This window comes from Oryzias latipes, chromosome 15 (assembly GCF_053564925.1).
Source record: "Oryzias latipes strain Hd-rR chromosome 15, Olatipes_Hd-rR_3.1".
Classification (NCBI taxonomy): Eukaryota; Metazoa; Chordata; class Actinopteri; order Beloniformes; family Adrianichthyidae; genus Oryzias; species Oryzias latipes.
In genome coordinates this window covers 5,823,771-5,849,125 of record NC_136251.1, presented here as the reverse complement: position 1 = coordinate 5,849,125, position 25,355 = coordinate 5,823,771, and the positions used below count along the sequence as shown (strand labels likewise).

Below are 25,355 nucleotides of genomic sequence, written 5' to 3'. Positions count from 1 at the left end.
GATTCTAATACGTTCATGCATATAAAAAGTGTATAAAAAAGAAAGTACCATGAATGGCTCTCCTGGCTGTTTCCACCTTGACTGCCAAGCGTTCTCTTACTGTCATCTCCTGCAGCTTTCAACAATAAACTTATCAGAAGCTGCAAAGCAGAAAGGCAGACTGTCAGTACCTCAGACAGGAATGCTCCAGGGTCTGCGTAAACGCGCCTCTCCGCTGCGTCACGGCGGGGCAAAGAGTCTACACACATACAAAAAAAAACTTACCCCAAACACTCAATGTAGAAGAACCAAAGTCGCTACTGAGACCCACATTAGTTCAAAAAGAGAAAAAAAATTATAAACAGGAATCAAAACCAAGGGGGCTTTTTCTTACTATCTCAATGAAAATAAGAAAAATATCAGAGGATTTAGAAGACCCGAGCTGGCTGTCTTCCCATCCCACAGCGGCTCTCTGTCAGCCGTCCAGTCAGTTGTCCAGGAGCCACCCGGCGTAGCGAGAGATCGCTCCAGCCCCATGGGCTGTTGGGTTAAAACAACCTTCAATATCATAACAATTCAAAAAGTAAAGAAAGACAAACAGTTCCAGCCCCATGGGCCCTGCAACAGGCTGTATTCCTCCTTTGCCCAACAGTAGCCAGGGCAGTCTCCGGCATCCCTGCGGCCCCTGTGTGTGTTAAGAAAATTCAGGAGCAAACTGGCTGCCTTGCAGAGTTGTTGGTCACATTACTAATTTAACCCTTGTGCTATCCTATGGGGTCAAGATGACCATTGACGTGTTCTCCCTACAATGACAAAGGTGGAAAGATTTCATGTAATCCATGGACACCAGTGAAGATCACAAATCATTGAAGAAAAAAGGTTCAGAGCACTGTCTAGTGGGTCTAGATGACCCCACTCCCAATGTCAAAGCGACTAGGATAGCACAAGGGTTATTTCGAAAAAAGTGTTTCCATTGTAGTTTTGCAAAATATGTCAATTTTGATGGGGATCAAAACCACCAACTCTAAGCGCAAAAACTTTTTTCTGATAAATGCGAGCTTTATTGAAATTGACCCGTTTCCATTGAGCACATTTGTTATCCCAAATCAAATGGTCACAATTATTCCGAGGGAATGAATCAATCTTTCATTGGGAATCATTTAGTAATTTTTTCACGCATGTGAGGCTCTGTACGAGTTCATATTTGAGTTAACCCTTTAAGCATGTAGTCACATGGCTCCAGTCAAGCAGAATGAACTAATATGGCAACCCAAAATATGATTTCCACACATGTGGACCCCAGGTCTTAAGGGGTTAAAAAAAACAACTTTTAACTAATTTTTTGTTTTTAAAATGTTACATTTTAAACTTTTAGAAATTAAAAAAATTTGAAGTTCCAAGAGAGTCCAAACCTTTGTGATGGAACCAGCTCAGGGAGATTGTGGGTTTCAATCACCATTTGAGCCAGACTCTAAAAGCGAAACACAACCCTTCTATCCTTAACGCTCTCCATCAAATGGTGCAGCTCCATGCACCTTCCAGGGATGGGTCAACGGGAACAACCTTGTGTGACAACTAATGAGACTTCAACTTTGACTTGAACTGTTCCAGACAACAATAAAAACATGAGTCACAGATGGAACTGTCATCACTTTTCGTGGATCATCTTTAAAATAGGCCTTTTTTGTGAAGACCACAGAGTATTTATGACAACACTGGAGCTCAAAAGTTTCACAGCATAAAATAAGCTCTAGTTTTATTAATTTAAAAAAAAAAGTCGAATTATTGTTTCCTAATTTAGTCAAATGAGTTAAAAAGTTCAGCATAGACAATAAAATCTTAACATGTGATGGACCACAAATGTAGACCTAGAAGGTAGACTACAAAAGGTCAGGACTCCCATAAAAGAAAAGATCTAAATATTACTTGAATGTTATTAAATGCTGTGTCAAGCAAATTTATAGTTAGTAAATAGTTGAAGAATGACTGTTTTGTTTTTATATCAGAGGATGAAAGTGTCTGAGGTTTTTTCTCCCCTTTATCTTGGTCCCATAGAAGGTTTGCTGGAAGTCATTCAGAACGGAAAGTTGCTGGGGGAGATGCATCCTGGCACGGCCTTTGGAGAACTGGCCATTCTATACAACTGTAAAAGAACAGCGACAGTGAAAGGTGAGGAATGCATATGGTTTTTATGAATAAAAGTAGTCATTGTTTAGTGTTCATAGGGTCTTTGTTGCAAAAGGTTGTAGGAATCCTCACAATAAAAAGGAGCAGCAGAGCTTCAGTTTTTATTTGCATTTGAACACAAAAAAAAAACACAATTCAAAAGTAACAGTCCTTTAAACAGGTCAACATTTTTCTTAATTAAAACACCACATGAATGGCTAAGAGAAAAACTGTTTAAATATGGTTTTGTGCTAAATTTTTTGGATTGATTTATTTTTCAATTGATTTCCATTCATCTGTTAAAACATACGGTGGTTCAGAAGAGTCATACCACAGTACTTTAGATTCCCAACACAACACAAAATAACACACTACAGTTAGTCACAACACGAAACAATTAACTCACAACAAGACAAAATCAATTCACAGCTCAACTCTTTCTCTAAACGGAAGTATACCTGCAACGAAAGTTGCAGTGCTTTTATTCTGAAATTTCCGCTGGGCTAAAACATCAGTAAATCACATCTCCATTCGGGGTTCATGAGATCGTTCAAAGATTCTCCCGGTACCAGCAGCTTCTCTCCCCGTCTGTGTGACAGCCGCTTCCGCTGCGTTTCGGTGTCTATGTGACCCACTTTGAAGGCTCATTGTCCTTGACATTGTCATTAACCCGAGGGGGGAAAATAAAAACAAACAGTAGCATAAGCGTCAGTATCTTTAGAGCTATTGTCGGATTAAACAATCTGCAACATCAGAATAAAAACATAAGGAAAGAAAGACAGACCAAAGGTACTTTTTTACGAGGAGAGCGAACAGAGATAATACTCAGCAATAATCTCTCTCCACTCTGGCGCATATTCTGTCGCCTCCTCCTTTATTAAGTTTGTTAAATTACACATGCCCTGTGCTCTAAGGAGGGTAAGCAGATAAAACACAGCTGCAGCACTATTAGAAAACATTAATTACGACATGTCCGTCTTTTCACAGTCTTCCCACATCCTCTTTGGACCTGCAAAGTCTTTTCTCACAGATAACACAGAGCGTCCATTAATTCCGGTAGATAACACAGTTCTCATGCTGATGCTCGGAAGACGCCAAGATAGTTGGTTTCCTCCCAAGAGTTTCACCTTCACCTTCCGGTGAAACAGAACTTGGACACAGACACTGTCAAGTTATTTTGCTCCACTTGAAGGGGAAAGCATCAAATGGAGGAAATGCCAGCAGGACTCCACTCATGACTCAAGAACGTGTCTCTTTTCTTTATTTGTATTTGACATTAGACAGAGACCTTTTCCTGTGTTAATGAGTAGTTGAAGAAACCAAACAAGGTGAAAAACCTGTACAGAAATAATGCTTATGAAAATATATTGTAACGATCCGGCCGGACCGTCACTTTAGTGGGGTAGCGAAAGCCAACTGCTCATGAAGAGGTTCTAATGGAGAACTGTCCGTGCCCCACACACCGCACGACCCCGGACAGTCTCAGGTTGGAAGAAACGTAGAGAGAGGCAATATTAGCTTTTAAGCAACAAGCCTGTTTATTCCAGCACACATACAGCCCAAACAGCATGGAGGGTCACTTCAGCTTCCAGCCCTCTGACTCAAGGTTTCACCCTAAGCTTCCCACTTCCCATGAGCCTTAGGGGCTGAAGGCTACACTGCCCCCACCTAAGAGGGTTTGTGTCCCCACAACCCTCACATAACTGCAGAACTGAACAACACAACACAATTAGCAAAACACAGGAACACACTGGCTGGAAACTCCTTCGCACAATCCTGGGTTTCGACCGCCACCGTGTACAGTCCTCCTCTTAACTGGCTGGGTTAGCACATCTGCAACTGACACAGTTCCATGCCAGTATGTGCCCAGCCAGGAGAACCAGTCCCCGCCTCTGTGGAAGCACCACCATCAGGGTGCACGTCACCATGGGGGAGTAGACTCTCTCCAAGTGAAGAGCTGCACACCAGCAGCAGAAGGTCCCCAGGCATCCCAGGCGATCGTCTTCATCACTACGGCTGCTGTAGGGTCTGCTTCGTCAAACCCTCCTCCCCAAAGCGAAGCTTTGCTGTCCGCGCTGACAGGTCTCGCAGCTCCGCAGGTGGGAGGTCCAGCAGTGTAGCGCCCTCTAATGCCAGGCCTGGGTGTGTGAGAAGTCCCCTTCGGCGTCTAGCCCTCATGGCCGGTCGCCAGGTTGACCTGAGCCAGGTGTGGTTCCAGTGTTGTTGAGCCATTGCGTCGTGAAGGTTCAGCTGGGCTGCGCACCGTCATCACAGTCTGGTCCAGATGGTCTAGCGCTGGCGTCGGGCAAGGCCAGGCTGCAGATGACGGTGGGTGCTCGATCCATCAGGGAGTTGATGTCGCCTGTACTCCTCCCTTCTCCCGAACTGCCTCCAGAATGGCGTCAGTCCCCGCGGCGTAGCTCTCCATGGTGTGGCTCTCTGTGGAGTAGCAGTGGCTAAGGATCCCACTTCTGACACCAATGTAACAATCCGGCCGGACCGTCACTTTAGTGGGGTAGCGAAAGCCAAATGCTCATGAAGAGGTTCTAATGGAGAGCTGTCCATGCCCCATACACCGCACGACCCCGGACAGTCTCAGGTTGGAAGAAACGTAGAGAGAGGCAATATTAGCTTTAAAGCAACAAGCCTGTTTATTCCAGCACACATACAGCCCAAACAGCATGGAGGGTCACTTCAGCTTCCAGCCCTCTGACTCAAGGTTTCACCCTAAGCTTCCCACTTCCCATGAGCCTTAGGGGCTGAAGGCGGGGCTAACCCCCAGGTCGCTATAATATACTGTTTTACAATTAAATTACAAATAACTATATTTTAATTTCAAATAACACAATATATTTCAAATTATCAAATTTCACACAACGATCCACCGCGATCAATTAATCAAACAGACATAGAAAATAAATTTCAAACAATTCACGTGTAGCGCACCGATAACGCGATAGACAGCTGATCTCTAAAGCGCCCCTGAAAATGCCATAAGCTGATCAACCCCCGATCACTTCCGCATCTTACCGGCTGCCTCTCCACTTTTTTAGATGCCTTGGGGTGGATTTTTTTTCGTCCGACGGTTGGCCCGAATGTCTGCTTCCTTCAGCTCGCCTGTCAGATCAGTGATCAGCACTTTTGCGCGACACGTAAATCACCATGCGCACACACAGGCGCGCTTACGCGGGTTTAATTAATCTCACCTGTTGCGGTTGACCTATTTTTGGAATCTTATTTTTCTTTTTAAATATTTTCCTTAAATTTTATAACTCACTTTCCAAATATTCAAGTTTTTTTTCTTCTTTTTTTCTGATCATTAAGTGAGATTTGACCTAACAGACACTTCTGCATGTATGATCATATTACTTATATAGCTAGGAAATGCATAAAAGCAAATATGAGATATCTTATAGATATCTTATATACATTTTTCCAACAGCTATTGAGCACCTTATTATGATTCATATCACTATTCAAATGTGAAAAAATATATACAGTACAATAAAGATGGACTTTCTCACAAAATATTTATTTTAGCATGAATATGTTGACGAGTCCTCATTACCAGCTCATATAACTTTACCGAATTGATGTTTTTTTATTTTTAATTAAAAATTTACAATTAAAAAATGGCCCCCTAATTGTATTTATTTCTGTTATTTTGCCCTCTTGGGTTATTGCGGGACAGTGAGCCTTCAAAGGGGGTCACAGAAACACAGCGGAAGTTAATTGTTACATGTTGTGAGTTTATTGTTTGGTGTTGTGAGTAAATTTTTTTGTGTTGTGACGAATTGTAGTGTGTTATTTTGTGTTATGTTGCAAATCTAAGGTGTTGTGACCCTTCTGGCCACCATAAAAAACGCCTTGTTTGAAATTTCAATTGTGTTGAGAGAGTCATTTTTAATGTCTTCCCTATTCTTCAGCTGTGTTACAGTCGCACATCTGGACCCTGGAACGTCAGACCTTCCAGACTATCATGATGCAGACCACACAGGCCAGACACCAGGAGTACTTCACCTTTTTGCGCAGGTACCAAAGCACTGGCAGCTGGAAGACGGCATGTGACATTAAAGTTCAGTACAAATACAGATCTCTGGCCTTTTTCTTTGCTTTGCTAAAAACGTTTGATTTCGATTCAACGCTGGGCGGGCCAAAGTCTTCCTGCTCTGCTCCATTCTGATTCATCCACTGTCTGACAAATAGATCCATGTACTTTTTCCTCGTCCTAGCTGGAATCTGGATCTAAACTGTACGGCTGGTAGAGCTCGGCTATACGGCCAAAAAAATTTAATCTCTGTTTTTTTTTATTCCAAATTTGATTTCAATCTGTTTTTTCCTGCTTTTACTTTCTTTAACAAATGATAAAATAACAAAAACTATTTTATGTCAACATCTCCTTCAGAAATTGCCTTTAAATCCAAGCTGTAAAAATGTTTGCAGTTGAATGCAGCAGATGTTTTGTGAGCTGCCGCTAGCCAAGGTATTAATAGTTTTGGATTTTTTATTAGTTTTAGTTTTTATTTTGTTTTGAATTTTTGTTTTTAAATTTATTTAGTTTTAATTAGTTTTTAGAAGCAGCTTTACTAGTTTTTATTAGTTTTTATTTTTTGAAACTGCTTTGTTTTAGTTTAGTTTTTATTAGTTTTAGTGTTAGTTTTAGTTTTTCCTTTTTTTTTTAAATTAGGATATTTGTCAGGTGCATGATTCAAAATCACAAGAATAAGTGTTGTATAATAAAAACTCAATCAAAGATACATTTTGAAACACTTATTATTCAGAGGACACAAGGACAACCATCGTTAAATTAAAATACAACAGCCGATAACAGCATTACGTTACCTGCTCTCGCTTCTTTTCCGGGGGAGGGCGGGCGAGAGGCTAGCTTGTCTAGGTAGTGTTGATTTGGGTTTTTGTGTGCGCTTTTTAGATGTACTTTTAGATTCGTAGGGTTTTTCCCTTTGAGGAGCGTTCCACAAATTTTGTCTCCTGCTTCGACTACAAGGCACTTACTTTAGTTTTCAACGCTGTTATATTAAAAAAAGTCCCAAATAGGACTCTCCCGCTTTCTCCCAACTTTTAATGCAGCCATCACGCTCATGTAAATGTCTATGACCACGCTAGCCGGCAGTGTCTGACAGACATCATGTGACGTCACAGACAACGTGATGCCGTAGGGGTCAAATACACAGTAAAACTAGCAGCGTGAAGTAAATAGATTTTATTTCAACCCAAAAGACTTATGTATTAACAAAGACGAAAACTAAGTATTTTTTAGGGGTTAATATTAGTTAGTTTCATTTCGTTTTATACACACAACAAACAGTTTTATTTAGTTTTTGTTTTCTTTTTAACTCTCGTTTTTATTTTTATTTCAGTTAACGAAAATGTTTTTTCAGTTCTAGTTTTAGTTTTTTTGTTCATCTTAGTTAAATATAATAACCTTGCCGTTAGCTTGAGCATCTCAGAAAGACAAACACTAGAATGCATTCGGCAGAGCATTTTTGGTAGCAGCAGCCTTGAAACGGCTGTCACAATTCCAGAAACCAAAATCTCATTTTTGTTTTACCAGACAAGATTCCATTATTTTACAAAGAAAAACTATAGATGTTATTTTAAAAAATGATATTACGTTAAATGCCAACATCATGAAAACATCAGATAAAAAAACAGTTTTCTTTTCTATGGAACCCCTGTATTGATTTCTAATCAATATTTGAAGCAGAAAAGCTTTTGGTGTTTTAACACCACCTATGAAATGATTGATTTTCAATCCCACATGAGTTCTTTGTTTTCTTGCTAAAAAACGCCTCCATGAGAAGACGGTTTAAGTCAGTCACCTGTAGTCTGAACCAACTGTAAAAATTTAAACCTGCTGAGAAAACAAGGACAGATTTACCAAAAGGGGAGCAGATTGACAGAAAAGGCACTTTTTAAACTCAGTCCGTTATTACAGAACAGCTCGTTAGCATGGCATGATAGAGTTGTTGCATTTAGCATGGTAGCAATAGTGTGTAAGGACACCGCTGTCCCCAAATCAAAACTTTAATTGAAACTTTCTGTTGCTGCTGTATTTCAACAGGTTTTTCCTCCAGTTCTTTCTAGATCCTGTTATAAATCATCATGTTCTGCTGCTTCATCAGCTTAAACTGAAGCTACAGGAGGCATCTAGCAGAAGTCACTAACACTAGTGTTTTCTTTTTCCGCCTCATGGAAGAAGCTCCTCTCTGCTTGCTGCTGTTTCCACATCTGCGCTCTGAGAGAGACCGACGGACTGACTTTACTCCAGACAACGGAAACGCAAGAGAGCAGATAGCTGGGAAACTAAAATCTAGATTTTCCCAAAAAAAACAAATCATTTAAAACAAATTTGAATCAAACGATTAATACCATTAAATGCCCAGTCCAGCTGGATCGCTCCAATATTACCTCCCATTTTTGTTGCACAAGTAATGTTATCTTGGGGGTGTGAGGGGCTGTAAGCTAGGGAGAGAATGCGTAAACAGAGACCTCCTTTTTTGTTGGGGGGGGGCCAACAACTCAGTGAGAAACTCATGCCAATGTGGAGAAACTTGGTTCTAAAAAACAAAAGGTGTTCCTTTTTGATTTTAATTTGAGCTAAAAACAGGACAATTAAACATTATACGCATATAATAAAATCATAATTAAAATAACACTTTAAAATACATTAAAAGATGATCAGAGTGGTACTTTAGTACAAAATTTGTATTCCAGACTCTAAGTTGTTACCCTAAAATTTCCGAACGGATAGTGGTTTTTAGTGCTGATTTTTGTCCGTTTCTTTGCTTTTAAGGTAAACAAAGAAGATATTTGTAAGTCCAAAATGAAATAGAAGCGTGTTTCTTGTGTTTATTTAGTTTCTTTCTTTCTTAGTGTATCTCTGCTTAAACAACTGCCTGAAGAGAAACTGGGAAGGATTGTTGATTGTCTTGAAGTGGTGAGTCCTTTTCCTGAATCTTTCCATGCTGCTCTGTAAACAAATCTATAAAGAGTGCAGTAACTGACTGTTTTGTTCCAGGAATACTTTGAGAAAGGAGAGTATATCATTCGAGAGGGTGAAGAAGGCAACACTTTTTTCATTATTGCAAAAGGACAGGTATGATATTAGCTGGCAAATGTGACAAACCGATGAAGCACTTTTTTGGAAGGATAACCACTAAGTTTACCAAACTCCATCCCTATAAAATATCTATGAAATAATGTATTTATATCCATGCAGCTACATTTAACATAGCAATAGATGCTGTTAGAAGACAATCAAAAATATTAACTTGTTTTAACAAGATGAAACAAATCTGCAAATAAATCTTTTTTTTTTACTTTGTTTTAGAATAGATAAGACTATTGTCAGTCTTTTATTGAATGTTTTAGTAAAATAGACCAGTTTTTAGTAATTGCTCATTTGTTTGGAGATATTGCTTAAAAATAAAAGAAGTTTGGGTTTTGTTTAGCAAAGTTTTTATTAGTTTTTCAGTAAAGTTTAAACTTGGAGAAAAATAATATTGGGGTGTGATACTTCATAAGCATGTGTCTCCACTGCCATCTGAACATGAATCTGCTGCTTGATCCTGATGTAATCTCATGAAGTGTTTTAAATGTAGGTCACAGTCACACAGAGCTCCGAGGGATTTACTCAACCTCAAGAAATTAAGACCTTAGGAGTCGGTGACTACTTTGGAGAAAGAGCTCTCATCAGGTACAAATAATAATTACTACAGAAATAATATTTCTGAATCCATTACATTAAAATGTGTTTGTCTCATACAAGCATAAATAAAATTGTTGGAATCTTTCTTTTATTTAAAGACAAATCCACAATTCACTAAAGCAAAAAAAATTCACAAATAATAAGTAACAATTTGAAATCAGTCCACCATTAAAAATCAGATATTGTTTTTAATCTGATTTAATCTGAAAAAAATTGTTAAAAAAATATCAAATGACACCGATCTGGACAAATTTAGTACCTCACAAAATCAAAATCTTTTTTCAAAAGTAAAGGTCAAGTTTTTTCCCTTTCGGGGTCACAGGGCTGCCGGAGCCTATCCCGGCCACTTGTGGGCGAAGGCAGGGGATGCCCTGGACAGGTCGCCAGTCTGTCACAGGGTAGAGTGTCCACAATCACACACCCATGCACTCTCACACTCACACCTAGGGACAACTTAAGTTGACCAATTAACCTATGAAGCATGTTTTTGGAGAGTGGGAGGAAGCCAGAGAATCCACGCATACACGGGGAGAACATGCAAACTCCACACAGAAAGGTCCCCCATTGATGTTCTGGTTCAGGTCGCCCAGCCGGGACTTGAACTGGGGCCTTCTTGCTGTGAGGGAAGAGCGCTAACCACTGCGCCACCGTGCAAAATTTTTCTGGCCTTTATTTGTTCCCACATCGTGAAAAACATGGATGATGTTGAGCGAGAAGCTTTGGTTTTTGTGTTTAGGAGAGATCTACAGAGGCGCCAGCAAGAACGTCGCCGTGTCTGGGTTCAATAACTTGAATTAAACCCCAAATGGCCCTTCATCTAACACGTCCATCTAACATAAAAGGATTCCATCCGATTGGTCAAATGCATAAATGGATTTATTTAATTTGTTAAATACTTCAAGCTGGGATAAGATTGTTTTAGTACATTTAAGGTTACAATTCATCGTAGTTTTTAAAGACTTTTGCGATATGCGTACCGCACAGCCTAATACCGTGATAACACCTTAAATTTGCGCTTTATTGTGCAAGCCTAGTTTGAGGTTTATCCAAGAGGGGAAAAATAAAAAATAAAACTAGTGGAACTTTTTGTTTTTTGTTGTTCTCTGTCTGCCGGGCAGCTAACCGCCCGCGGACCAGTATAGCAAACGCCGCCGCCCGGGGTCCAGCCAGACCACGGATGGCGTCGCGGGCTTGATCGCTGGCGACCTGTCCAGGGCGTATCCCGCCTTTGACCAGGGCAGTCTCCGGCAACCCCGCCACCCCAGAAGATTAAGAAAATGGATGGAAGTTCAGGAAGAAAATCCTCGCATTACGCAGCCATATTGGATACATTTTTCTACCTTGTGATCGAGTCACTGAAAACATCACGTGCCCAAAGCTGAGTCTCTGATTGGTTGAGGCGCCACATCATCTCGCTGTGCTGCGTCCAAACTACTCCGCAGGCCCTCAGATCGCGTCTGTACATTAGGTTAACATTAAAACTTGACATCGCTGATGCATAAATTGAATCTCATGTGAATGCAGCATAAAGATCATTTGACTATTTTAGCGAATGTAGTATTGTGAGTAAAGCTGCACATAGGCAAGGCAAGTTTATTTGTATAGACATGGACAAAGGCAATTAAAAGTCTTCATATTATTATTAATATTAACATGGCTGCAACTGGCACATTTCTTTGTGAACCAAAAAGTGTATTACTGTGTCTGTTCTGACTGCAGTGATGACAGAGTGTCGAGTTTTGTGTAAATCTTGCTATTTTTTTATCTACTGGATCCGACCGCAGTGAGGATGTCCGCTCTGCCAACATCATTTGTAATGAGAATGACACACAATGCCTGGTGGTGGACAGAGAGTGAGTAACTGTGTTTTGTGTTTGTGGTGTTGTTGTGTAGCTGAAACCATACTAAACAGCTTTTCACCAGCTTAAATCAGTCATTTGGATGCTGCAAAAAAAATCAGCATTTAACAAATCAGTTGACAAGTTTGGTGAGGAAAAGTTCAGCATGAAAATGTAACTGCATTTATCTGTTAAGCTGAATAAATCATCATCATCAGCTTATCTTGGACATTAAATTATGTTTAAATGTAGATTTTATTTATTGTGTGTTTGAAATTATACTAACATCGTGATTGGTATGCTTTTCTGTTATAGTTAAATTTGAATACATAGGTTTTTTGTTGAAACCATCATTTCTTCAAACTGCCATCTGGTTCCAACCCTTTTATAATTTAACTATAGTATGATGTTAGTATTTGTGAGGTTGGCCTTAAGAGTTCTCAGATTTAATTTAAAGACATTTCACAAGACTTTAGAAATAACTGGAATACTTACCTGAACAGGTAAAACTTAATTTTTTAATAGGAGTGATCACTGAAAAACTTAAACCTCAAACAAAGTTAAGAGCTATGTTTTACTGATTGCATGGTTATTTTGAAATTGACATAAAATAAATCTCTCTTCTCCTTTTATCAGCAATTTCAACCAAATGGTGGGGACTTATGAGGAGCTTCAGACTTACCTCAAGGAATATGTAGGAGAACTTTCCAAAAGCGATGAGAGGAGACATTTTCTGTGAGTGCTGGAATGCTGCAAAAACGTTTTGTTTGTTCATTAACAATACAATCTGTTTGCTGCGCAACACAATACTTGTACCTCAGAGTGATGGTAAAAACTCTAAATTGTCTCTAATCTTTGCTACCAGTCCAGTACAGAAAGGAACTCGCAAAAACACACAATACTGTCTCACTCAAAATCTAGAGCAGTCAACTGTGTAATCAAACTTTATCATAAGACATATACAAACAACTGATTATTGCTGTTGTGTGCAGTAGTGAATAGAAGAACAATACATCTTTCATTTTGTCTCTCAGACCCCACTCTCAGCAGAGTGACTCTCCAGAAGCTCAGGAGCTAAGCAGGCTAAGGGAGAGGACTGCTCGCATTCCTGCAAATCAGCCTTTCCAAGAACTTGAAGTCATAGCAACTCTGGGCATGGGAGGATTTGGACGAGTTGAATTGGTGAGATGCACCGACATAGTCATGGTTCAACTGTCAACTGGCATTTCTCTCTTTGAAAATGAAAATATTTGAGGAAAACTTGTTCTTTCTTGCTCATGACATAATTCAGTAAGGTCTTGGGCCATAACCAACAAACAAGGATGTCCACGGGCCAAAGCCTATCTAACTCACTAAAGACATTATTTAGTAGTGAAAAAGAATGCATTGGCAAAAGATACAGTAATTATTTGGTCCATGACAAAAGTTTACCTCAATACTTTATTTCCCATTTGTTGTGGATGACAGAGATAAATCATTTTCCTACAAGTCTTGACACAGTTTTGACACTCTTGCCTGTATTTAAGTCATTCTTCCATTCTCCTTTAGAGCAGTGATGTTTTGGGACTGTTGCTAGGCAACTCCCTCCAAAAATATTCTATGGGGTTGAGATCTGGAGACTGGCTGGGCCCCTCCAGGACCTTTTAAAATGGTTGCTATGTAGCTATTCCTTGGTTGCCGAGATGTTCGTTGTCATCTTGGAAGGTCCAGATTCAGTGGTCTTGTGTGTCTTCCATTTCTTAATAATACACAGTTGATTTCTTCACACGTATTTCAAATCATTCCCAGCCTAGATCAACAATTGTGTTTCTGGTGTCCTTAGACAGCTCGTTGGTCTCGGCCATAGTGGAGTTTGATGTATGACCGTTTAAGGGTATGGACAGGTGTCTTTTATATAGGTTACCAGTTCAAACAGGTGCCACTAAAAGAGAGAGAGGAGCCTCAAAAGATAAGTTACATGCCTGTCAGAGCAGGAATTTTTGCTTTTTTATAGGTGAACAAATAATTGAGTATTTTACCAATTATATAATTAAAAATCAGATTATGTAAATTCCTAGATTATCTTTTTTCTGCCATTCTATCTTTCACACTTAAAGTGTATGATGAAAATTACAGGCCTTTTGCTTTTTAATTTAGAGGACTTGCACAATTGGTAGCTGACGAAATATGTTTGCCCCCGTGTCAGATGTAAAATTCATAGAGCCTCTTTTCGATCCCTTAAACAGGTTCCATCTATCCATCCATTCTTGAGCTTTCTTTTATGAGGGGACAACAGTCCAAGCAGTGGTGGATTGTACCTTTCACACCCGGGCCTACAGTAGTGCTACGTCTGAATCACTCAACCCCTCGTGAACCATATTACAATGCAGAAACGAGCTTTGCATTGCTACTTGAAAATTCCTGCAGCCACAATTATTCCACGAAATAAACGGAATATACAAACGAGTAAACCCATTTCATTATGCAAATACAGCCAGAAAAGAACATTGAAAATATGCCCTTAAATTTGGAATATTATTTGTTATGATATTCATCATTTCACTCATCAAACAATCAGATTATTTAAAGACAAAATCCATCCTCATTTCTTTCCTCAAAAACAGTTCATGACCCTGTCATGTAGATTATCGCTTCAGTTCCATCAAGAAGTTCTTTTCTGTTGCCATCAAGGCCAGTGCTGAGAGCTCAGCATGTCCAGTTGTGCTTCTGCGTAGGTTTTAATTCAGTTTTGGGCCAAAAATGGAAGCAGCATAACTATCACTAACACAGTAAAAGGAAATGGATATTTAATGAGTATGCATGGCCAAAATATACTGAACACATGATTCAGATATTTTTGAGGCCTTCAGAGAAGGCCCTGACGGCCCACCACTGAGTTCAAGTAAGGCTTAACCAGACCTGTCTGTCTCCCTCCAGTTCCTGATTGGATTAACTTCTAATTAAGATTGTGTCAACATTTTAAGTCCTCAATATTATGAGAACTTAAAATATATTTATTTTGACAGTTTGCTTCTCTGCTTATTCTCAGGTGAAACTAAAGGATGAGGAGAGCACGTTTGCTTTAAAATGTATTAAAAAGAAGCATGTTGTGGATACCAGACAACAACAGCACATCTACTCTGAAAAAAAGATCCTTCAACAAACAAACTCTTCATTTATCATCAGGTTGGAACACAGTACAGCATCACACACCTTGAAAAACTGAGAAACAGTCATGTGAACATATGATTTGTGCTCAGTATTATAACCTCTGGTAGGTTTTTACACAGTGCAATACCGTGTAAAAAAGTCATGTCCGAATTCCCACTCTAACCCCTAGTGCACTATAAAGTGCGTTCGACATTTTGTAGAGCTGTCTGAATCTACAATTCCAAAATCCAGTGCCCTAGAAATTTCCCAGAAGTCTCTGCAAAAAAACTGTGTGCATCGACTGGTAGATTGGCGGATATAGACCACAATGCACTACGTCTAAACAATTTTTACCAAAAAATATATTTTAATGTTTTTTTTAACAAATCATCAATGTTTTTATCTACAAAGCACAGTGGACTCATAAATAATCGCAGCAAAACGCTCATAATAATTAATCAATGACGTCATATCCACTTTTTGAAAAAAAAAAAAAAAAAGTAGTGAGTATCCGAATTGCTTTATTAATTCAGGGCACTATAGTGACGCATTATATCGTTTTTAAGTAGTTAGGGGTAAGGGTGGGAATTCGTACACAACCAAACATGACTTCATTTGCCCTCTAAATTGGAGAAAAGAAGTGTTATACTAAGGTTGGTGTCGCCAAGGATCTGAAAAGAGAATGTTGCTGACCTAAATTGAAACTTTCTCCAAGATTTATCTGGACTTTGACTTTACAGAACTAAAGACTAGTGTGAACAGTTTGTTGACTAAAGAAAGTTCAGCCTAAATGCTCCTCTTTCTTTTGCACCAACTACATCACAGCCGTCACTCTTCTTGCCGTCTAGTCTTTTTTGTAATACGTTGAGCTCCTTGAAAAGCAGTACCAGCTTTACACGCAAATGTGGCTTGTTTCTTTTATTCTCTTTCCTTTTTTGTTCTTCTTTTAACAGACACTAATTTCTTTTCTTCTCAGTGTGCCCACTTTTACAGTTTTATAGTAAGCATTAAAGTGACAATTCTCTTTATCTGACAAACACACGTAACATTTCATTCTCATTGTAAATCATATATATTTTTATTTTGGAGAGGATTGACAAGTTTACGTTGCTCTGCCTGGATTCCAGATTATTCCGGACATTTCGTGACAATAAATACATTTACATGCTGCTGGAGGTTTGTCTCGGTGGAGAGCTGTGGACTGTGCTGCGGGACATGTGAGTGTTTGCACCTTTGGTTCAACAAATTATAGTGTTTAGAATCTGGTGTTAAAAACAACGCAACTCAACAATTACTGCACAACAGTCTGCCACGTGAACAAGAAACGTTAGATATCAACAGTTCAAATATTTGTGTAAAGAAGATATCTGACAACATGAGAGTGATAGGATATGGGATCGATAGACAGTACATAAACATTTACAAAAATTCATAAACATTGTGTGAAAAATTATTAAGCCCCTCCCACACTCAAATTCTCAGTCTTTTCTTCCCTTTCTAAGGATGAATGGCAGGTGCAATCAGTTATTCTAGAAAAAATCAATTGTAAAATCTTTATTGAACCAGTTTAAACACAGAAACCCAACAAAAATTGGCACCATTCCTATAAGATGGCAGTAACAAAACAATAAACTGCCTCTCAGTGTTCAGAAATGTTTTTTTAGACTGCCACATCACTTCAGTTTATTACTGTAAACTGAAATACAGTAGAGTTTCTGTATACTGTGTTTCATTTTACAGTAATAAAGCTGTAAAATGGATCACAGCACATACATACTGTATTTTATCTTACAGTTGTACTACTGTAAAATGAAATACAGTAGTTACTGGCATTCAGCTGCCATTAGTTACCATACATGTTCCTACAGTAATTGTACTGTGCTTCCTTTTACCATAATGTTACTGGGTTTTCATTTCCAGATTTTTGACTGTTCAAAAAAGTACTTAAATAATGATTTGGGTTTCCTTTTGACTGTTTTGAGCAAAGACCATCTTCTCTTAGTTCATTACAAGCTGTTTTTAGCCAAGGCCATATTTACCCTGAATGAGCTTTTAGATCAGGGGTCGGGAACCTTTTTGGTTGAGAGAGCCATAAACGCCATATATTTTTGAAATGTAATTTCGAAAGATCCATAGAATAATGTAGCGTCCCTTTCCCACACTGAGGCACGGAGACTTAACCTTTTTTAAGGTTCTTCATTCTGGTTACTGTAGACCATAACCAGCACCGTACAGCTTATTCAGCAACTCCTGAATCTCTCCCGCCGAGAGCGCTTCACCCAACTTTCTATTCCCTCCTCCCGCACCAGCCCTCCTATTTCCCTTATGCAGCCCATAGCTGAACCCTGTTGGTCCAAACTTCCCAATAACAGGCTGAGCGACAGAACTGAGGGCCAATCAGCATCTCTACTTGATGCGTTCAAGGAACTCCGGAACTTAGAACGCGACCCAACAGCCGCCCAATTCAACTCATACAATATGTTTAAAAGTAAAAATACAAAGTGAATGTGTGCATTTGATGTAATTCCAACACTTTTAAAGTACAATACGTCTGTGGATTCTTTTCAATAACATTGTTATGCTGTTGCTAATCAATGATATTTCTTACCATTAACACAATTTCTGGTGCTGCGTGGTTTTGCTGACCGTTGCTGATGGTCTTGTCTGGTTGATACGTTATGCCACATCTAAATGTTGTGGTTGCCCTCTAGTGTTTATGTTATTTTGGTTACGTTTCTGGCGGGTTAGCTGTGGTCCTTCCCTGATCTATCACAGCTGCCTGCAATCATGTTGCTTCCTATTTGAGTTCTGTTCTTTGTTTTGGGATGGAGAGTCTTCTCTGTTTGGATCCTGTTTGGTTCAAGTCAATTCTTAAATCTTGATGAATTTGTTTGAGTCTTCCTGCATCTGGGTTTATCCTCTCTGACCACCTGTAACAAGAAATCTGTTACAGTGTTACAAGTTATGTCTGTAAACACAAGACTGTGTTAAAAAAAACAGACACCAAGAGCCGAGTACGATTTCTCACATGGAGAGCTGGAAACAGACAACCCTTTGTCACCTTTGCTCCAAACCGCTCTAAGGGTGTCTGCCCTCTCCTCGCACCTGTATTCAGAATTGGGTTGCCTCAGTTACATGATAGTCAAATACATCTACTGTAGGTCACTAGGTTAGTAGTTATCAAAATATTATTTAATTTTCTGCTGTAGTCACAGGACGTTCTGTCTTTCAGGATTAAATCAGCTCACATTCCAGACACTCCTTTCTTTCCTGGTGAGGTGATCACTTCTCCAAATGGCACTCAGAAAAATCCCAATGCAACAAATTTAATTGTGTAAGACAAACAGAAGATAAAAAACAGTCTTAAAAACAGCAGTTAATGATAAATAAAGTATATACATTCCACAATAGGTAATTTGCCTTCTGCTCACACTATACTTGGTGTGTTAACCTCTTTCAAATTGAAAAGGAGTTTTTTCTTTCCTCTTACCTATAGTGCATATTTTAGGGAAACAAGTTATGATCAAGCTAAAGGAAATAACTTGGTGAGAAAAACGAAATGTAACTGTTTTTTTGCTGTTTTGGCTGTTTCCATGTTAAGTCTATTGCACAAAACACATTAAAACATGCTTTCTGGTTTATCATTTCTTTTTCTAACCCTTTAGGAGTTGTTTTGAAGAGCAAACTGCCAGGTTTTGCATTGGCTGTGTCCTGGAAGCCTTTGATTATCTCCACAGTATGGGCATCATCTACAGAGACCTGAAGCCTGAAAATCTGCTGCTTGATGCTGATGGTTACGTCAAAATGGTGAGCCATTTATTTCGGTGTCTGTTAATTAGTCACTAAACATTTTGTTTTGTTGTTTGTTTTGCAAATGAGACAAAGCTACGATAAGTGTCCATACTTGCTTGTCTGTCAGAAACAGACTTTTTCCAAATAATTCGAATATCATGGAAAGTGTATTCAAAAATTAAACTTTCATAAAATATGGTTTCAGAACCCATTTTATAATTGATTTCAAGTATTCATTTGTTTATTTTTACATAAACTGGGGTTCTACTTCATGAAACACCCAAAAGCAGGATTTTAAAAAGATAGAATACTGTAGAGAAATCAACATTTACTTCTGAGTTTTTGTAGAAAGATTAGGAAAGACATCATGATCACATCAAATAAACCCAAATAAAGTATTTTAAAATAGTAACTCAATTTTCAAAACTTCAATCGAATGGGCCGCGACCATCTCTTTTGCTGGTTCATCAACATTTTGTCCTTCCGTTAGACTTTCTGTTGGTCTCCTTGGACTTGGATCAATGGTGGTTTTCCGCATAGTTGTTAAGTTTGAAGTCTTCCCCATATTCAACTGAATTGAGACAATAGAACGAAAGTGAACCAGTTTGACCCTTGTTTTATCCTAGGCACTTTAACATTGGGAGTGGGGTCATCTAGACCCACTAGACAGTGTTCTGAACCTTTTTTCTTCAATGATTTGTGATCTTCACTGGTGTCCATGGATTACATGAAATCTTTCCACCTTTATCCACCTTTGTCATGGTAGGAATAACACGGCAATGGTCATCTTGACCCCTTGGATAGTGCAAGGCAAAAGGACCTGGGGAAGATTCCAAACTTAACAACTATCCCAAGCCTTAAGGTCTCCTCCCGATAGCATCATTCAGCTCTATCCACAAATATATTTCTAGGATTAGCATCCGTTTCACTGTAGGCCACTTCACAATTACCCAGGATTTGACCATTATAGCCATTTAGCCTCGAGGGTTTTTAGTTGAGTGCTTTGATTCATTTTGTTTGTTGAAAGATCCATGACCTGGAACTCAGACCAAGCTTTCTGACACCAAGCTTTGCTCCTGAATCCCTTGTTATTGATCACTTTCTTATTTTGTTACTATGGTCCATGTTTAGTGTGGTGCACACCATGTCACCAAAAAGCACAGTAACTACTTGTCGCCCTCTAAAAGGCAGACTGACTGACTGCATGTTTGAAGATACCCGTGATGCCAAGTAGAAGTAACACCTTCATTTAACTACGTCTTTTTTAGAGGTTTTAGATAAAATGAGAAATTAAGTCGCTATCTCAAGAAAACAGCTTCTGTTTTCTCTGGATTGTTACAGATTGTTGATCACGACGCTGCAGTTGTCTACTCAAAAGACAATGTTTGTTTAGCTTTCATTTTAACGTGTCCTCACTAAGCTATATTCTCCAGGCAGACTTTGGATTTGCAAAACAAATTGGTATTGGAAGGAAGACCTGGACTTTTTGTGGGACTCCAGAATATGTGGCACCAGAAGTTATCATGAACAAAGGTCATGACTTTGGAGCTGACTGTTGGTCTTTGGGAATCCTAGTATTTGAACTGCTAACCGGCAAGTAAGTTAATTCTCCAGACTTCTTAGCAATACTAGGATGTACACTGTACTACATAAGTAAAACATTTCATTCAAAATGATGGACTCCAACTTAATAGAATACACGAGTCATTGTATAAAGCCTTTTAGTAACTCTCTTCACCTGATTAAAAACAATTGCAGAAGGAAATAACATATGCAAAAATACTATATAGCGCTTTTCTACCTTCTTTGAAGGCAAGAGGGGTTTACAGTCACAGTCCTAATCACCCATACACACACTGATGTGTGTGAATTGTGTACTATGCTGCTGAACACTGGAGCCAACCAATAACCACCTCAAGCAATGTGGGGTTCAGTGTCTTGCCCAAGGAACACTTTCGACACATGGGGGCACATAGCGGAACTGAGACTGGCTCTCTTGTTGCACTAAAGGAGAAATTGATGAAATACAAGATTTAAAATCAAGAATATAAACCTAAGAAAATATTGCATGTATTTTTTATTTATATATATTTTTTAAAAAATCTACCTTTCGCATCCTTTCTTTTTTTCTTCAAATATTGTCTCTTTTTTCTTTTAAATTTTCCTAAATAAAATACTATATATCTGTGATAAAAAATGTGTGCCCACCCCACCCTCTCCTCTCTGGTTATACAGATGTTTCAGAATAAAATATGTAAATATGTATGTAGTAAACATAGTTGTTTTGCTTGCAGCCCCCCCTTTTCTGGATCAGACCCTATTAAGATTTACACAATGGTCCTCCATGGCATCGATAGGGTGGATTTTCCCAAAAGAATAGGAAAACGTCCAGATGATCTTATAAGAAGGCTCTGCAAGTATGGTGAAGCCCACACTTTTACATGATAGGAGAATAACATCATTATCACTGCTAGAGATGTCAACCTCTAGTCTTTGAGGGCCACTGCCCTGCTTCTTTGGACAATTATAACAACGCAATGGTAAAGAAGCTAGTTGTGTAACAATACTGGACAAAATGCTATTTCAAGCCTCACTTTTTGCCATGCCAAGTAGAACTTCTTTCTGTTTTTAAATGTACTTGATGTATCTGCATACAAATATTGTATCTATTTTTCCTTACAGACTTAACCCGGTGGAGAGGATTGGAAACAAAAAGAATGGTATCATGGACATTAAGAAACACAAGTATGATCTTTTTCTGTATGATTTTTCCTTCTCTAGTTGTGCAGTTTTAGTTCAGATCTGGCCTACATTTCCTGTTGTTGTAGTTGAACAATTTTTCAATTGCGTAAATGTTTGGGATAAAAAAAATACGGTTAGAATTTTACATTAAAATACTTAACCAAACACATGAACTCTAAAAAGTAAAGAAGACCTATTTAACTTGATACTGACTGATAAAAAAGTTATTTCGGTTTTTTCATTTTATTAATTTTGCCAACTTTGTTCTGCAAAAAATGGTTTGCAATTTTTTGTGTGTACTGTAGAACTTTGCTTCCTACAGTTGTAAATGTATTGCATTATGTGGCCCACTCTTAAGTATAATGTTAATAAATTAAAAATTAAAAAGTCTGAACACTTACTTTAATTTCAACTGTTGAAATTTCAGGTGCTTAACTAACACAGTTAGTGAGCAAAAGGTTTATGTTTATTTAGATTTTAATTGTATACAGGTTACATTTTTGAAGTCTTCAACAAAAATATTTCCATCTAAGATTTAGTTTGTTTCCAGATGGTTCCAGGGATTCAACTGGGAAGGTTTGCAGGGTCGGAAACTGCCATCACCACTGAAGAGAGAGGTAATACTCACTCAGAGCCAAATAAAAGCCAAAAAAATATTTCCTTCAGTTCACTAATTGCATTTTAATGAGAAAAACATGTAAACTTAACAGTTAATCTAAAAATGTACATGCAGGTTAGAAATTCTGCAAGTTTTCCCACTAAAAAACACGCGAGGTCTATAATGTTCATCATGGTAGAATTCAATTGAGAGACGGAATCTAAAAAAAGAATCCAGGAAATTATACATAGTATGATTTTTAAAGAACTCTATTATGTAAAAGCGGTCGCCTGTCTCAAACATCTGGAAATAAAACATGGTATCTGTAAGCAAGCATATCACTATTTGATTCTCGGGGTTTCAAATCCTTGCATCTATGGACTTCCCAGGGTTTACAAGGATGGAGTTCCTCTCAAACTCATATCCAAAAGCACCAACTCTGTTACAAACAACATTTCCAAACATCTGGCTGCAGATCTGGAACATTCAGATGATCACATCCAAACCTCAGAGCATTTTACCGTGAAGATCAGGGGACGGCAACTGGACACAAAACTTTGGTGTGACAACACAGCGTCTCCACCACAGCCAATGCAAAGCTGTCAGAGGAAGACAGCAGAAAGATGGCACCCTGGCCAATAGAAGCAGTCTCATCCCTGGCAAGTCATGTACACTCCTGGACCTGTGCCTGAACACCACTTAGTGCAGCTGCTTGGGGGAATTCTACCTGAAGTACAGGCCTTCACAGAATCCATACGTTGACCGCAACATGCTATCTTAGATGACCCCACCGTTGCATTGACGTCATTCTCCTGCTCTCTACTGCTCTTGCAGTAGATGGTGAAGCTCACAGTACTGGGAGAGTCTCTGTATGATTTCATTAATCCAGAGATGGAGACGTGATTTCCGATATTTTTATAGAGCTTTTTGACGTGTTCTCCCTACCATGACAAAGGTGGATAAAGGGGGAAAGATTTCATGTAATCCATGGACACCAGTGAAGATCACAAATCATTGAAGAAAAAAGGTTCAGACCACTGTCTAGTGGGTCTAGATGACCCAACTCCCAATGTTAAAGTGCCTAGGATAGCACAAGGGTTACAAGGAAAAGGATAAGCTTTGAGTAAGAAGACTTTAAGCTTTAACCTGGAACAAAGAGAATTTTGAATGACGTATTGCAGACCGTCCTTAAATTTTTATCTATTTTTTATTTTTTTGTCCTGTCCAACAGCTGAGCAAACAGATGAAGACCTCTTGTGTTGGATTTTACTGTTACAACAGGGGTTATGGATCTTCTGACACACCAGAGGTATATTCGAATAAACCCTGTTTGTAATTTAGACTGAACTTATTCATATTAATTATTTTTGTAACAGTTTTTTGTTGGACCGTGCAGAAAAGAAAAGGAGGGAAGAAGAGAGAGGGATGTTAGAGAGGGAGAGATAGGAGGGTGAATACAGAAAAGGGGGGTGTTAAATCATAAAGCAGCATAAACCAACAGGTTGCTGGATGTTTATAATCACTAATGTCAGGTTTGGATGTGTAACAAACCTAAAAGGGGCGGGGCCTGTCCACACACACACTCACATGTTACAAACATACCTGTTGGTTCCAAAAATGTTCACATACACACAATTAAACATGGACATCAAACAACCGATGTTCACACATGCATACCTATGCATTCAACACACGTGGAACATTTCATTCAGTCACACTAACTATTTGTGCAAAGGTGAGATAACACCTGTGCTAGAGTGAGTGTATCTGTTCTTCTAAGGTGGATGCTGGAATGTAAAAAGGAGGGAGAGAACCCAGTCCTCCCCACACCAACCACCCTTCCCTGTGTTTTTAAGTGGGACAACTTGCAGAATTGATGACCGCAAAACATTTTTCCCCATTATTTATCTGCACAAATGGGTTTAACAATTCTTTCTGCAAAATATCCTGACAAAACCAAGCAAATAGTGGAAGAAAGGCCAATTATTCAATTTAAGGATTGAAATGTTGGAACTGCAGAGTTCATATTTATTTATACAAATCTAGCATTTTTGAATCTTGTCAATTTTATCAATATTTTGTACATTTTATCAACAGAAATTTAAGAAATATTTTCCTAAATGAATTTGTAGTTATATTATTTACAGGCAGAGTTGTGTTTTTTATCCACCTGTTTGTGCTATTTTGCTTAAAACTTTTTGCATTTTTTGCATTGCAACTTAAATTCACTCAGAGTGGCGGCTGACCTGAAATAGATTTTTGTCTCCTGCCCTGATGGGTGAGAGTCATCTGTCCGTATGTGGCTCGAAGATGGGGTAGAAATGAGAGTAATTTCTACTCCATTGTTGGGCTTATTTAAAAAAAGAATACAATGGTCATTCACTATATTGCGGTTCAACATTCATTGTCTCCATGTTTCATGAAGTTGACCTATTTTTAGAACCTAACCTCCGTGATGAATGAGCGAACACTGTAAAAGCTTTTCATAGCTAGGAGGAAAATGAAATTCTTGTAATGACATGATCCCAACTGTTGGCATTATTTTGCAGCTGAGGGGGCCTATGGATCACAGTAACTTTGACATGTTTCCACCTAACTCAGAGGAGGCTCCAGATGAGTTGTCCGGCTGGGATAAGGACTTCTGAGGACTGGAATCTGTCTGACAAAACAGTGAAATCAGACCAAGGCTGAACAGTTGACTTACTGGGTGGACAATAGGGTGCATGCTCTTGTTGAAGAGTGACTAAATAAAACAAAGTTCTTCCTACATGAGTGCTTCTGTTTGCTTGTACTGTGTGACAGCATATTTGACCAACTCTAACTCAAGTACAAATGTTATTTTAATACTTTTTTTTGAACATTGACTGCACATCAGAGAACTCTAGAGAGTTTTTAAAGGTGAAAAAATGATGAGTGCTTATAATTGTCAAGAAAGCATTGTGTTGGTCTGTATTTTAAGAGTATACTTTTTTTTCCATATAACCATTTTGTTATGTGAAATGCAGTTTGACTGCATTTGGATTGGAAATTATATTTTAAAACAGAGCATTTTAGAGTTTTTATTTGGAAACTTTTGTTGTCGTTTTAGAGCCAATTGCACCAACGGCTTGATGAACCTCGTGTAAAACTTAGAGAAATGCTGCGTTCATGTGGTGTTTGAATGATTGGAAGAATGAACAACAACAAATCTTCACACACCACATGGATGCTAGAGCGGAATCCCCAAACATTTTCTTGTGAGGGCGACAATAATTTTTTTTTTTTTTTTTTACTTTAAACTTCTTTTGTCTTTCTTTTAATTGTAAAGCCCTTCAGGGAATTGTGAAGTGCTATATGTGTCATGGTGCCTCTGCCAGCTCTCCTCCCCCTCCCCTCTCTGCTC

General features: G+C 38.7%; 1 protein-coding gene across 5 annotated transcripts in view; it reads left to right on the top strand.

Moving 5' to 3' along the window:
* prkg2l (protein kinase cGMP-dependent 2, like) overlaps positions 1 to 24,745 on the top strand; it is a 32,058-nt gene extending 7,313 nt beyond the window's left edge. Inside the window, exons 5-20 of one of the 5 annotated variants that reach the window (XM_004076916.4) lie at positions 2,035 to 2,148; positions 6,072 to 6,177; positions 9,040 to 9,103; positions 9,185 to 9,262; positions 9,768 to 9,862; positions 11,659 to 11,727; positions 12,349 to 12,447; positions 12,747 to 12,894; positions 14,741 to 14,877; positions 15,969 to 16,058; positions 18,507 to 18,648; positions 20,067 to 20,230; positions 20,928 to 21,050; positions 21,316 to 21,378; positions 21,926 to 21,992; positions 24,523 to 24,745. In XM_004076916.4, coding sequence (XP_004076964.1) covers positions 2,035 to 2,148; positions 6,072 to 6,177; positions 9,040 to 9,103; positions 9,185 to 9,262; positions 9,768 to 9,862; positions 11,659 to 11,727; positions 12,349 to 12,447; positions 12,747 to 12,894; positions 14,741 to 14,877; positions 15,969 to 16,058; positions 18,507 to 18,648; positions 20,067 to 20,230; positions 20,928 to 21,050; positions 21,316 to 21,378; positions 21,926 to 21,992; positions 24,523 to 24,618 — 1,655 coding nt within the window. In that variant the 3' untranslated portion in view covers positions 24,619 to 24,745. Of the gene's footprint in view, positions 1 to 2,034; positions 2,149 to 6,071; positions 6,178 to 9,039; positions 9,104 to 9,184; positions 9,263 to 9,767; positions 9,863 to 10,157; positions 10,273 to 11,658; positions 11,728 to 12,348; positions 12,448 to 12,746; positions 12,895 to 14,740; positions 14,878 to 15,968; positions 16,059 to 18,506; positions 18,649 to 20,066; positions 20,231 to 20,927; positions 21,056 to 21,315; positions 21,379 to 21,925; positions 21,993 to 24,522 lie in introns of those variants that run through there. The other 4 variants (XM_020709279.2, XM_078932283.1, XR_002291776.2 and 1 more) reach the window with 4 other exon arrangements.
* Positions 24,746 to 25,355: the final 610 nt, after the last annotated feature.